This window comes from Anopheles coustani, chromosome 2 (assembly GCF_943734705.1).
Source record: "Anopheles coustani chromosome 2, idAnoCousDA_361_x.2, whole genome shotgun sequence".
NCBI classification, from domain to species: Eukaryota; Metazoa; Arthropoda; class Insecta; order Diptera; family Culicidae; genus Anopheles; species Anopheles coustani.
In genome coordinates this window covers 81,062,581-81,077,692 of record NC_071289.1, presented here as the reverse complement: position 1 = coordinate 81,077,692, position 15,112 = coordinate 81,062,581, and the positions used below count along the sequence as shown (strand labels likewise).

At 43.6% G+C, this 15,112-nt stretch overlaps 2 protein-coding genes across 4 annotated transcripts; both read left to right on the top strand.

Annotated features, from left to right (window-relative positions):
- Window positions 1-1,833: 1,833 nt before the first annotated feature.
- LOC131265151 (lymphokine-activated killer T-cell-originated protein kinase homolog) lies at window positions 1,834-4,322 on the top strand. Its single transcript, XM_058267412.1, has 4 exons — window positions 1,834-1,976; window positions 2,720-3,173; window positions 3,246-3,688; window positions 4,064-4,322. The coding sequence occupies exons 1-4, from the start codon at window positions 1,834-1,836 to the stop codon at window positions 4,320-4,322; spliced, it is 1,299 nt and encodes a 432-aa protein (XP_058123395.1).
- Window positions 4,323-7,364: 3,042 nt separating this feature from the next.
- On the top strand, window positions 7,365-14,162 carry LOC131267157 (gastrula zinc finger protein XlCGF49.1-like). 3 transcript variants are annotated; one of them, XM_058269941.1, is made up of 6 exons: window positions 7,365-7,682; window positions 7,891-8,288; window positions 8,455-8,566; window positions 12,318-12,401; window positions 12,518-12,697; window positions 12,828-14,162. In XM_058269941.1, exons 2-6 carry the CDS (start codon window positions 8,091-8,093, stop codon window positions 12,917-12,919), a joined length of 666 nt encoding a protein of 221 aa, XP_058125924.1. In that variant the 5' UTR covers window positions 7,365-7,682; window positions 7,891-8,090; the 3' UTR covers window positions 12,920-14,162. The 3 variants fall into 3 exon arrangements, with proteins under 3 accessions (XP_058125924.1, XP_058125922.1, XP_058125923.1); XM_058269939.1 differs by having other exon boundaries at window positions 7,891-8,304; window positions 8,387-8,566; XM_058269940.1 differs by having other exon boundaries at window positions 7,365-7,766; window positions 7,891-8,304; window positions 8,387-8,566.
- Window positions 14,163-15,112: the final 950 nt, after the last annotated feature.

The window sequence follows — 15,112 nt, the reverse complement described above, 5'->3', positions numbered from 1 at the left end:
AATCATACTTCTAAGCCATTGAAACCGCATGACATCCAATGCTTTTGTAAATATATCGGCTTGTTTGTTCTCTTTGAAACCCTCATTGCGCCTGTGCAATCATTGATCGCCTCCTAGAAGTGACTGTTTTCAAAGCAAACTCCGGCCGGCTCGGAGCAGCACTGTGAAAGACCCTCGTACGCCCCTTCACCCTGCTCCTCAAAAATCCCCACTGCCAGTTCCAGAATTTCCCACGCGACCTGTAGACCTCCTGCTGCGTCTTCCACCTCTTCCTGCCCGGCCTAGCTGGCCCCATTCGAAGTGGACGGTCCAGGCTGTGGGTCATCATTCTTGGCATCCCTTGCACAATGGATGGACCCTCGGTTGCAGTTTCCTCCCTTTGCTGATCTGGAACCCACGCGAATGCTAGACAGCCGAAGACACGTATCTTTTCCAGACTTAGCTTTCTACCGCACCATATTTCTGCAGGTGTAGTGTTCCTTGATATGGCCGAAGTCGGACAACGATTGATGATATACACGGCTGCTAGCGCTGCTTCACTCCACAATGACTTGGGTGCGTTGGATCCAATTAGCATGGTACGTACTTTTTCTATAAGGGTACGATTATACCTTTCCGCTACCCCGTTTTGTTGGGGTGAGTGTGCCACTGTTGGCTCTACCTGGATACCCATCGATTTGTAGTATCTTTTCTGATTATTTGAGAAATACTCCCGTCCCTGATCGACAGTGAGTTCAGAAATTCTCGTACCACATGCTGCAGTCGCCATTGCCGAATATTCTTGAAACTTGTCGAACACCTCAGATTTCTTTCGGAGCGGATCGATGAAAGAAACTAAATAACGGTGGCCTTTCCACGACGGAGGGCCGATAGGTCCACATACGTCGGAGTGAATACGTTCCAACGGTCGGGATGCTCTGTCTCTCGTACCATTGAACGGCTCACGGCAATGTGTACCAAGAACACATACGTCACTAAACTTAAGCTTCTTAGGTTTGAATTTCACACCACGGGCCAGATTCTCACGCACCAGAGTGGTCATGCCACTTTCACTGATGTGACCAAGTCGACGATGCCTGAGATCAGCACACTCTACTTCAGCTGTGTTTGCATTGGCATGCTGCATCTCCATCTCTAAAACATAGAGGCTTCCTCGCTGATACGCTATGGCGATCGTTTCTCCATTTAGCTTTAAGGTAACTCGCTTTTCTTTGAAATGCACATCTACGCCTGCCTTAGTTAACTTCTTCACAGACATTAGATTTTTCCTTAAAGATGGAACATACAGGACATCTGTTGCGCTCATCATTGTTCCATGATTGCTCATTCCATTGATGACTCCTGCTTCCTTTGCCACGAGGGTTTCTTCATTCTTCACTACGTTGATGTACACCGGTTGCTGCAGTGGTTCCACAGATGCAAAATATTGCTTCGAATTTACCATGTGATCACTGGCTCTTGAGTCAAGAATAAACTCGAGCTTTTCCGATCCTCCATCTGATAGCTTCTTACATCTGACATCATCCGCCACGAACACGACCGATCTTGATCCATTTGCAATGGCGGCATTCGTCTTGTTTCGACAGTCTTTCTTCATGTGACCACGTTTGCCACAGCCATGACATTTTCCTCAACTTTCGCTTCAGACGCCGAACTGAAAGGAAGTGTTCTAGCTAGGTTTGTCCGTGCCTTATGGGCCAAATCGTCAATTTCAGTACAGTAAATTCCAGTGTAGGTGCCTCAGGCAAGCATTTTTCGTCGAAGCTACAAGCTTGCTAGCTACTAGCCGTACAAAGTTAGAATAAACGTCGATAAAGAACGAGTTATTGGAAGATGAACAAAAATGAAACACCGTGGAAGCTGTCGATGCTGGAGATGCTTAACAAGCACAAGAGCGTCGAGTTGATGCCGTCGGAGAAAAATCCGGCCAACTGCGACTTGGAGGCGAGTGTCATGGAATTGCCGCTGAACAGAAAGTCGAGCGGCCAGGCAGAATGGCTCCTAACGACTTTCACTCTAACTTCGCGAAAACTTAAAGGATTGCAACTAGCGGACTTAAAAGACCTGAAATTAAACGCGACACACGGATTACCTTAACCCTGGCACCTCCAGGTCAAAATTGCGAACCTTTATTCAACAGTTGATTGTTCTTATATACTAAAGCCATCCCTGTTGTCCCCTCAGCTCTCCGCCCCCTCCCCCTGGTCATGATGTTTCTGTGATGTTTTGTCATCAGCTGTGCTTGGGTTGAACAACATCTTAACTTCCGCGATCAACAATTCTTCTTCCGTTGTACTCAATACGTAATCAGGTCAACTCGTAACCAGGCCGAGCCGGTTGTCATTGTTATGCGATCCTACCGATCGATGCTTGCGTGTCGTAGGTGCGACGCTGCATTCTGCTGACAATGCGGGTTCCGACCCTGGCTGTGTTCTGCTGACGTGATGTTTGCGCTTTCGCCGCGCGCGTTCGCGATGTGTCATGCCCAGCGAGCTTCCGTGGTTGCGGAGTGTTCTCTCTGCTGACGTCGATGTTTGTTGGCGCTCTTGGCTGGCGGTTGGTGGCTTGAGGTGGGAGACGGTTGGAGTTGGCTAGCTGTTGGGCCAGCTGGGTCGCTTCATCCCCCCACACTTATTCGAGCTCAAAGATCTATCTAGAAGAGAGAGATCTGAGCTAGCTGCACGGTGGTGCCTGGCGACACGGCTGGTTCTAACTGTAGTCCGGTCCTGTGGGTCGCTGCACCGCCAACACCGTTAGTGAAGACGCTAGGTTATGGCACCGGTGTGCAAGTTTATGTCGTGAAGCGCAATCTAACCACCGAGGAACGCTCACCGTGGGCGATCAAGATGCTCAGTGCACGGGATCCGAGTAATAGAGCCATGTTTGACAAGCGTCTGTCGCAGGAAGCAGTTATAGTGGAAAATCTCAAACATCCTAACATAGTAGGTTTCAGAGGCACAATACAATACAATACAATAGGTGTTGGCCGTAGTTTTCTCGCACTAGAGTACTGCAACTCATCGCTCGGGGACATTCTGGAAAAACGATACGAAAAGAACGCGGGTCCGTTGGAGGCCGACAAGGCCAAAAGAATGGCCATCGATGTGCTAAGTGGGCTAGTGTACCTCCATGAAGACGCACACATCCTCCGCGGGGACTTGAAGTCCTTTAATGTGCTGATTAACGAGGATTTTGAAAATGCCAAGATTTGCGACTTCGACGTAAGCGTTCCGAACGCTACATAGGGACGACGCTGTGGTAGAGCCATGTTTGACAAGCGTCTGTCGCAGGAAGCAGTTATAGTGGAAAATCTCAAACATCCTAACATAGTAGGTTTCAGAGGCACAATACAATACAATACAATAGGTGTTGGCCGTAGTTTTCTCGCACTAGAGTACTGCAACTCATCGCTCGGGGACATTCTGGAAAAACGATACGTAAAGAACGCGGGTCCGTTGGAGGCCGACAAGGCCAAAAGAATGGCCATCGATGTGCTAAGTGGGCTAGTGTACCTCCATGAAGACGCACACATTCTCCACGGTGACTTGAAGTCCTTTAATGTGCTGATTAACCAGAATTTTGAAAATGCCAAGATTTGCGACTTCGACGTAAGCGTTCCGTTAAACAACAAAGGCTACCTGGACCGCGTAAAGGCTCCGAACGCACGCTACATAGGGACGACGCTGTGGTAGAGCCATGTTTGACAAGCGTCTGTCGGAGGAAGCAGTTATAGTGGAAAATCTCAAACATCCTAACATAGTAGGTTTCAGAGGCACAATACAATACAATACAATAGGTGTTGGCCGTAGTTTTCTCGCGCTAGAGTACTGCAACTCATCGCTCGTGGACATTCTGGAAAAACGATACGAAAAGAACGCGGGTCCGTTGGAGGCCGACAAGGCCAATAGAATGGCCATCGATGTGCTAAGCGGGCTAGTGTACCTCCATGAAGACGCACACATCCTCCACGGTGACTTGAAGTCCTTTAATGTGCTGATTAACGAGGATTTTGAAAATGCCAAGATTTGCGACTTCGGCGTAAGCGTTCCGTTAAACAACAAAGGCTACCTGGACCGCGTAAAGGCTCCGAACGCACGCTACATAGGGACGACCCCGCGCTTATTAGTGTAAAGGCGGATATTTTCGTCTTTGGATTGACAATTTATGAAACGCTAGCACTGACACCGCCACAAACCTTTGCGGGCATTATGGATGAGGTAATTACACACCCTGCAAGTGTTGCCAAACGTCGGTTGGACATGTCCGCCGATGGTGAAGCTGACGAAGCAGAGTGGCGCAGTGGAAGCGTGCTGGGCCCGTAACCTATGGACTGGACTTTTGATTAAACGTGGTGTTCGACACGTGTGGTGAGTGTAACTGGCTTGACACGACTGGACAGGATCAGCTTATGTCAAACAACATAGTTCTTACGTTTATATCATCCGGGTTGGATGTTCCATAATTCTCAACAGTATTGAATACATACATTTAAAAATTGTAACATCTCAGCTATGAGAAGTATGCTAAACACTTTAACTAGCATATAAAAGTCCTTCTGATTCTTAAAGCTAGATCAAAAATTTTAATGATAGCTTATTGTACCTCCTTGAGTGTAAAATAATCGATCTCGCGCTAGGGAGGACTATATTGGCAATGAACTCTCAAATGTAACCTTCCAAGCGATTATGATGTTATAAAATTTACCAAGCTGATAAGCGGCTACCGAAGAGCGGCTATGAACAGGAATTAATGGAATTTGAAGGAAGGAAGGAAAAGGATCATTTAGAGCAGAAAAGCACTGAGCTTGATAAAAAAATAGAGCAAGGCGAATGAAACATGGCAGCAATTGATAACAAAGGATGAATATTTGGCCAATATTGGCAGAACCAATTAAGTCTCTTACTAAACCTTTATTGTTCAGTGAAATAAACTAGGTAAAATATTTTTTAAAGTCATCCACAATCCTTGAAATAATAGAGAACTCATGATATGCGTGTCTGTTATGTTATAATATTGTTATTAAGTCGTTTAAAAAAAGTACCATTCATGTTCGGCCTTATGCACCATACATTTATTACTGCCAGATACTTTCACCTCACTTTTAAATTAAACTCACCTTCTTGGACACTTTGAAGTGGCTCGCATGGCACCGGAAATGGTGAAATAATTATGCTCGATTTGCGCGAAATTCAACAAGGTCATCAACAAATCTGGACACCACCAAAAAAAATCCTTCTCCTGGCGCATTACAACGTTTCATCTGAGGGATTGCTTTTTCTTTTCTCCCACCACCCGCAGGCTAACTGTAAAAAGTGAATAACCTTTCAATTTTTATGTGGTGCAACGTGATGCTCGTGCGATGCATTCCTGATGGCACACGATTAAGGTTAAAATTACACGTCGCAGAAGAGAGTTAAGTTTGCTGATGAGCTCTGGACTGTGACACCGACCAGGATACATTACCCCGAGTCAGTTCTGGCGAAATTTTTTGCCAACACGAGCGCAGAAAGGGACGCTGGAAGGTCCGTCGTTTGATTGCTTTTATTTTCGGGCGATTAAACAATTACTCTGTCGAACTCGTCGTCCACAAGGTCCACACGGTTGTGGGATACGCTCCGGCACGAAAACAACATAAACCGCGGCCGGGAGCGATTGTGGCAGCGCAAGTGAATCATAATTACATAAGCCTCCCTGTTGGCTCCATTCTACCTTCGAGGGCTTTCCCCGGCCGGCATCCGGTCCGGTGGCGGGCGACCTGGAATCGTGCAATCGTCGTCGTCAATCTATCGGCCGGTGAAAGTGCCTTAAGTATTGTTCTTCAAGTGGCGCGTTTTATTTTTTACTTCCTTGTGCTTCGCTTGGGAAGAATTGTTGCCCCGCAGGATCAACTTTGGATGAATCAGTGGCCAACGAACTTTCGGTGCGTACAACAAGTGCACCTCAGTGCAGAACGGCCGAAGGGAACGTTCGCCCTTCTTGGATTGGTGCAAAGTGCAAAACTTTTCAATTTCCCACTGCAAATTCGTAGATTCGGGCGAATTCCTCCGCTTTGCAGGTGCGCGCCATCCTTTATTTGGCAAGACGATTTGAACGGGCATTACGAAGGTGGTGGAACGTGGCGAAGAAGAAAAAGCGTTTCGGGGCAGTGGAGCACTTGGTTGTTTTTCATTTTTTTTGGCCAACCACAAACCTGTTGATCTTTCCCGGGTGCATGCACTTGATCGTTAAGTTGACTTTCATTGGGTTCGAAATCTTGATATGTTTATCGTGCATTCTTCGTCCACGAGGGGTTTCCCACGGATTTTGTTTGAACACTTTTACCGCTCGTACCGAAGCGAGGTGAATGGTTTCGGTTTCAAACGCTTTCGGGGCTTAACGTGGTGCCCCCTCGAAGCCTCGTGGCCGGCGACTTAAAAATTCTAACCACCAAAAAACCTTCTAAAGATCTACAGGAAACAGGTGGACTTGGTTCGGAGCCATCCGAAACCGGAAAGTGGCCGTGCGCCACCAAGCAAAGGGTAGGTTAGAGCGGTCGGCGATGGAGCAGGTTGCAAAATCATAACCTACATGGCTAGAAATTACACGCGTAATGACCAATCATTAAGTCACGGGCCGGATCGGGTGTCGGGCGGATGTCCCGAAGTTTTCGTTGATCTTGATCTCGTCATCCGACAAAACAAAAAACGCCTCTCGAAGCAAATGATCCCGAATCTTCGGAAAGACCATTTGAAGGAGGGAAAAGTAAGCAACATAATCAAACATTCTGCCCCTCATGACACATGCCAATTGTTCGTACCTGGCATGGTTATCCAGCGTGACCTTAATGAGATTTGAGTTGTTGCTCAAATTTCATCCTCGGCATCGGATGTCCTTTCCTTTTACTCGCTTGGTATGTAATTTTGGTTCACAGGTCTCTGAATGTGTCGAAGTTTGATTCAAGCATTAATAACATCAAATCGTGAAGAGGTGAATTCGAAATTGGGCCTTTTAATGAGTTAATTTTTCAAAATTGCAATAGCATTTGGTTTGGACGAATTGCTGTCGGATGGAAGCATTATTTTCAAATTGAACCCTTCGCCTAAAGCAATAGAAATCTTTGTACAATATTTTCGTTAGATCAATGCATCGAGAATAAAAATAATAGCTAAAGTAGGCTGAATTTGATAACAGAAAATAATAAAAGCAATAAAGAAAAACCCTTTTTGAAAAAAATATACCACCGTTCCAACCGGTTCAATTTGCTTCAAACTGTACTGACCAAGGTACTTAATTCAAAGCTAACAAGAACCGGTTCCCGGTACCCAAGATTCTCAGCTGTTCAGCTGTCAACTGTCAAAGAGCACGAAAAAATTGGAATCGCCCAATTCGGCGTGTTGTTTTTTCGCGTGTTTCGGGCTCACGGAAGATTTTCGGTCGCCGGATGTCCGTTCGGTTGCTAATGCCCGGTGCTGGCAGTAAAAATGTGGTAAATCGAACGTGCAGTTAAAGACAGGAGCCATCCTATGTGCCCTACATGTGGAACTCGTCGCGGAATTCGCACCAACGAATCAGCCCGTCGTGTGTGCGATTACGGCATCCGGCAATACTGCGAATGGTTTCACAGGTGTAATTTCCGTGTGTTCCCGTACCGGTGTTCGTCGTTCGATGTCCTAAGGATTGTTCCGATCTCCGGTATGCGCCAGGTACGGTCAAGTGTTCACCGCTGAAGGTCACATTTTGGTTTTTCCTCTTGGATTGCACTTGGGCAATCGGAACGAATGAATGAGGTTAGTCGTGCCTGCGCTGGTTCCCTGTGTCATGTATCACTTTTCATAACAACCAGCCGCAAGTTTCGCTGACGATTGTTCCATAATGTTACTTTCTTTTGATGCATTTGTTCCACAAACATAGCATGAACTCTCGATGAAATGATAACATCCGAATAGACCCGATGGCTGTGATAGTACATTAAACGACGCGAAAGAAACCACACGTGGACACAGAGTAGCCACTGCATTCTACTGCTCCTAGATTGCATTTTCCCACGACCCCGCGGAAGACTGAATCGGTGGACATTGGCAGCGCAGAAACCAGAAACGTATCGCAGCTCAATGTCACAACAGGCGGTGGAAAGTGCTGGCATGAAAATTCCTAACTGCTCGAAACCGTTCGAGTGTTCAGAATGCAACAAACTGTTCCGTCAGCTGAGCACACTGACCAACCACATGAAAATACACACCGGGGAAAAACCGTACAAGTGTACCATTTGCCAGAAGGAATTCCGCCAAACGACCACACTATCGAATCATCTGAAAATTCACACCGGTAAGGCGGAGCCCACGCTTTTGTATTCTTCAAGCGGCTTCCGAGACTAACAAGTGTGTTGATTTGTTTTCCAAATTCGCAGGCGAAAAGCCCTTTAACTGCAACTTTTGCAATAAACAGTTCCGTCAGCTAAGCACCCTTTCGAACCACCAGAAAATACACACCGGCGAAAAGCCGTTCGAATGTTCCGTATGCGGCAAACAGTTCCGGCAGTCCAGCACGCTCAACAGCCACATCAGGATTCATTCGGACGATAAATTTTGTAAGTTCCCCAAACATTCAATTTTATTTCGCAAGAGCACTAGTCCATGATTTTGGAAATTTATTCATAACTTCATTTTTATCATTTCTTATTTTTATTTCGCTGTTATAATTTTTATTATTATTATATTTTAACATTCCATTTTTATTATTATTTTTTATTTATTTTTATTTTAATACTTTAGCAACTAACATAGAGGGCCATCATACCTTGTTATATCACCGTTCTTTAGCGAATCAAAATTGTTGCTGCTGTCTGATCTAAGTTCTCATTTATTTCCAGACTTTTTGGACCTAATTGTTTTTTTCTGAGTTCATTCCACATTCTTCTATATACAGTTACTCCCAAATATGAAGGTACAATGTCAATTTGGTCCTTTAACCCCGATTCTCTTGGTCAATTCTCATCGTAACCGTAAAATTCTAAAAGAATATGATAGAGGAACTTGTAATGCTTCAAATAAGCCTCGAACGAGATTTTTATTGGCCAAATTGGCTTAGTTTTAGGCCATTAACTGAAAAAACACCATGTGGAGATCTCACAAAAGTCATGGTACACGATGTGAACTATGATTAAAAAGGATATATTGACCGCCTTTTAATACTTCGTTTGGCCTCCTTTGGCATCAATAACAGCATTCAAGCGACGAGGCATCGAAGCAACTAACTTGGTGGGGAATTCAGGTTCGATATTTTCCAAAACTCTAGCTATTTTTCATTTAAGATCCCTCTTACCCGTCGGGTGACTTTTTTGGACCCAGATTTTTACTTCACGCCACAAATGTTCCATAGCATTTAGAACCGGTGACTGTGAGGACGTTTTCAGCTGTTTGGGGACATTATACAGCAGCCATTCCCGCACCAAACCCGCAGTATGTTTGGGATCGTTATCCTGCTGATAAAAGTAAACTGCTGGATGTCGCAGTTTTGCCGCACTTTCTTTGACGTTGTTTTTCAAGATGTTTAAATACACCACTTTGTACATCGTGGTTTCGATGAATTCCATTTTTCCTACTCCGTTTGAGGACATAGAGCTCCATAAGATAACGTTTACACCATTATGCTTGACGGTTGGTATTACATGCTTCACATCTCGCTCCGTATTTTTCGTTCTCCACACAATTTTTCGCCCATCGCTACCAAAAAGATTTATTTTGGTTTCATCAGTAAACAATACGTCCGACCAAAATTCTATGGGCTGATGAACATATTTTTTTCAGCAAATTCCAATCTTTTTGTCTATTGGTAGCAGATATGAAAGGTTTCTATCGTGCTATCGTACCATTTAAACCATGTTTTCTTAACACTTTTCGGATAGTTTCAGCAGAAATCGACCTAGAAATAGTGTCCTGCTAGTCTTCGGCTAATTTTGGAGTACTGGCGGTTGGTTCTTGCCGTACTTTTCGAACAATTATTCTTTCATCGTTTGCTGTTAATATTCTTTTTCTCCATTCGAGGACCATTCTTCACTCTTCCTTCTTATCGCCATCTGTCGATGACATGCTGGCCTGTAGAATGTGTCCGTTCAACTATATCACCAACTTTTCGCATCGAATATCCTTTGCAATATAGGGAATGAATTCGTTTCATCAATTCAACGCCAGTTTCCTTTCTTGACCCGTCCATTTCGCAACAAAATTGAGAACTCCAAGGAAGTTACGTGTGAAACAAGTTTGCAAGCTGTCCTGAACCCTATATGACATAATTACCTATGCTTAATTGACAAGTTTCAAGAAACTCCCAGAGGAACTAAACGGTGTACCATGACTTTTGTGAGATCTCCACATGGTGTTTTTTCAGTTAATGGCCTAAAACTAAGCCAATTTGGCCAATAAAAATCTCGTTCGAGGCTTATTTGAAGCATTACAAGTTCCTCTATCATATGCTTTTAGAATTTTACGGCTACGATGAGAATTGACCAAGAGAATCGGGGTTAAACGAACAAATCGACACTGTACCATCATATTTGGTAGTAACTGTATATTTTTTTTTATTTTAATGCTTCAGCAACTAACATAGAGAGCCTCATACCTTGCTACATCACCGTTCTTTATTGAACCAAAGGCAAGATTGTTGCCTCCGTCTGATATAAGTTCTAATTAATTTCCATACTTTTTGGACCCAATTGTTTTTTTCTGAGTTTATTCGTCGTGGAATAGTTGAGATAGTTGACTTATTTCATTTTATAAGAAGGTGAAGAGAAAGTATTTTACTCATACTTTCTCTGTAATTTTTACGAAAAAAAGGTTGGAAAAATAATTCATGTGAACTGAGATGATTTCATCATGCGATCGTAAAATACTGGCGAATTTTCTTCTCAGTAGGGCTTTCGATCCATGGACCTTGGACAATGTTTTCGCCGGTGTTACAGCAAGCAACTCCTGCGGCTAAGTGACATTTTTCGCACGACCTCTGCGCCAAAAATACTGCACTTTTTTGGTTTGATGTTTTCGTGGATATAGCGGTGTATTATTAGCATATATTTTTGCGCAAATCGTTTTAAGCAGATATCACAATTGAACGATTTTCTGTAGTGTGCTGCCTGGTGCCGACCAAGGTTGCCTTTGTAGGTGACCTCTTTTTGTAGCACTCGTCGCAGTGAAACTATGGCCGATTAGAATGGCTAGAGCATCGATCGTTGTTTGCTTGCCCTCGTAGTCCGAGCACAGTTCCTTAGTAGCTTGCACCTTCGAATTGTCTTCTGTAGGCAGCATGACCACTGTTTCCAATTCCGAAGAGCCAACAAACAGTTCATCGTTCACGGACACATTGTCAACTGCTTGTTGGTGGACTGCCAGCTCGTATAGCAGATCCATGGCTGGTTCTTCCTCACATTCTCGATTTGTATAACTAGGCCATTCCTTTTTAAGCCTACGCATATGTTATTCAGTGCTATTACAACTGACTTTAAAGTCGTACCATATCGTTAGGTGGTTTACGCACTTTTCACAAAGCTTGTCCGGCAGGTCATCTGAAGGAGAAACAATAATTCCTGTACATATCTCATATGCGCCATTGTATGCTTCTATTGGTGTGTTCGCTTTTTTACCACCGCATCCACGGTACACTTATAAAGATAATTGGAATGAGTGAGTAAAAGAGTTGCTAGTCGTCATAGACATTCGGAGAGTAGTAGTAGTAAATATGTTTTATAGAGGCTTTGAACCGGGTGGCCTCTTTCACCTCTAGACATTCGGAGAGATTTGAAGTCCCATAGAGGGATTCGAATCTCAAATAAGGAATCGAATGCCAAGAGTGGGTAAAAGAATTGCTAGTCGCCATAGCGAGTCGAATCTCAAACTCCCTATTAGAGATTCGAATCCCAGTTTGGGATTAAATTTCGGGAGAGTGACTTAAAGAATCGAATCATTGTGATGAACAATCGAATCATTGTGATGAACAAGTAAATGAACACTATTTTTTTTGCCTCGGACCACACAACGGTTCCTAATCATTTTTTTTTGTCTCTGTCATTGCACATGTTAGAACGGTTAAAAAATAGCTTCTTTAGTTTTTTGCTAACAAAGAATATTATCTTGAAGGTGTGATATGTTATTTTCAAACGTCCCTAATAATAAAAACCGTATTTTTGCCCTATTTAAATTATATTCGGTTACATTATTTATGCAACTGACCGCATTCTAATGATCATCTTCAAGTAACGTTCCCTGTCTTGTGACCACAGCTTCTCTCTACCCTCCTTCCCCTCTAGACAATATTGACCTGATAGGTTCCTAACCTCTGTCTTTAAGGCATAAAACCCTTCAAATGCAGCATTTGTCCAAAGGAATTCCGCCAGACGACGACACTAGCGAATCATATAAAAATCCACACAGGTAAGTCAATGGTTACACCTCTCCCGCCCACTTCCGATTTTCCCATGACCTGTTGACTGGTGGATTACATCGTGTTTCGATTTTCCAAACAATGTTTCTATCCGATCCGGTACCAGGTGAAAAGCCATACGCTTGCACGTACTGCAGCAAAACGTTCCGTCAAACTGGGACACTTTCGAACCATCTGAAAATTCATACCGGCGAAAAACCGTTCGAGTGTGCGGTGTGCGGCAAACAGTTCCGTCAGTCCAGCACGCTGAACAGTCACATTCGTATTCATGCTGATGACAAGTATTGTGAGTAGATTTTTAACTGTCGGTTGAACATTCGATTGCATCGCTACAAAGCTTTAATGTGGTTAGGACAGTTCTAAAGTTATCTAAAAATGTAATTTATTATCTTCTTGCAAATAATTTTCCATCAAAGGCAAACCGAGCACAGCAACCATGAGCACAACGGTCAACGGTGGACTTAATTTGAAACTAGAAGACATCAAACCATTTTACACGCCAATGTAAATGATTTCGAAGTAAGGAAGGTCGATACAAAACGTCAAAAACTACTTCGTTTTCTGCGCTGGCCGTACCAGCGATGTGCAATGGGTTTCCTGCAGCCGAATTTTCCTTCGTTTCTTAAGACCTACGCGTGTTGCCGGAGACACAGTCCTCGAGGCTAGCAGGGACGCAGGAGCTTACCGTTAATAAATTGTTGCAATTTAAGTTATAATAACTTTATCGATGAACCACCACCCTTAAAATCGAGACGATACTTTGGTAGCTCACATGATCGGGATACGCCTGTGTCCTTTCTGCGCTGGCCTGCTGCGGTTGCACCTAATTTGAGGCATTCTCCGATTCGTTTATTTGTTTTGGATGGTTGAAAGGCAATTTCATAATTTATTACCGTTAATATCCGTACCCGATAATAATCTTCGTTATTCCTTTCCCGCACCTTCGTACCCGTTTTAATGTTGTTATTTATTCTCTGATCAACCAAATGAGGAGCTTCATTGCTGATTTGCCGAATAAAACCGAGGGGAGTTCTGCGTCACACCAAAACCCGGTGTCGAGCTTAGCAAGTGTACGTGGTTGCACTATAAATACAGACGCACATACGGGAGCTAAAAAACTGGCGAACCCCGTGCGTGCGAGTGAACGCGTTTATACGAGTGACTGTGTAACAAATTGCACTTATTACATTGCATTCATTTTTCCCTTTCGCACGACCTTATCGTTTTCCGTGTGTATTCGATTGTTAGGGTATTGATCGTAGCACAGGAAAGCAAAGGGAAGGACAGGTCCCGATACACTACTGTAACCGCAAGAACTGGGTGTGATTGTTGAACCTCAACATAGAGAGAATGAGAATGAAGGCACGTGGAACATTATCCACGTCTCAATAGAGGTACTAAGTATTTGAAATAAAATATAAAACAATTATAAAATAACAGTAAGATCCTCAAGATGCAGCGACGTTTCATCAAACGTCCCTTACAGTCAGCGGAAAGGTAATGAGATAATGTTAAAAAGTCTTTAAAGTAAAATAGTAAGCAAATATCTATACACCGAAGATAATGCATCGTTACAGGGCCATAAACATAAATGTGGGACTATTACAATCTGTATAAAATGTGGCAAATGCAGGAAGAGAGAAAAAAGGGATCGTCAAAGAAACTTATCGAACGCAGTGTTTAGTGAACCTGATGTGATGGAACGAATCATTATGTAATAAAATGTAACAGAAGAAACCATCTGTTTTAAACAGTAAATCAAAAGAAATTATTTCCTTAACATATGTTGTACTCCGAAACGGTTTGGTTTGGTTGGGATGCTTTTCACAAAAAGGCTTTTTTTTAGTTTCATTGGATTTTAACTTAAAGTAAGTTATGTTCAACAATACACTAATTGAATCTGTGAAAAAATGTACCTCGGGTTTATTAGGTGATAGCTATCGAAGCATAAGTGTGTTAAACTCAAATTTCTCTATTTAACTTGCTCTTTTTCACTTATTTTTTTGCGTCTATCTCCATTCAAACGATCTGTATGATCTGCTCAATTGAACTAACTGATCGGTCATGATCGGTTACGTCCGATAGTCGTACATGTGTGTAGTTTCATACATGAAACTCACTGGCTATCGATGTGCGATCAGTTCGCAAATCTACTTACTTTCGTTTTATAAACTGTACCATATAACGAAAATAGATCAGTTCATCTAGATGGTATAACCACTGTAAGTGCTTCGAGAAACGAAAGATGTAAACCCGCTGACGGGTATCTTTCGAGGAAACAAGAATCCAGCGTCTCAGTGTCTATTGTTTGCGACAGCTAAGCTCCGGGAATTTGAGCCTCCCGCCGGAGGGACACTGGCAGCTGTCAGCGAACCGCCACAAGGACCACCAGCCACAGTGTCGTCCTTGCGAAACGTGTGGCCAAACAAAAACAAACGACAGTGCATTAGCTCGATGCTCGTGATCGTAAAACAAAAGCCCTTCGATTTCACGTGCTGTGCGACAGGAGACGTGGACAAGGGAGGAACCAGGAATAAAGAGCTCTAACACACAACAAAGCAACGGGGTTCGTCGCTTATCTTAATCCTTCATCGGCCACTCCCTGGGAGAAGGACACGTACGTACATTACCGGACCGGGATGGCGTTCGGTTTTTTTTTAATGTTTGTTTGCCAGCTACGCGATGTCACCCGGGCGCTTTT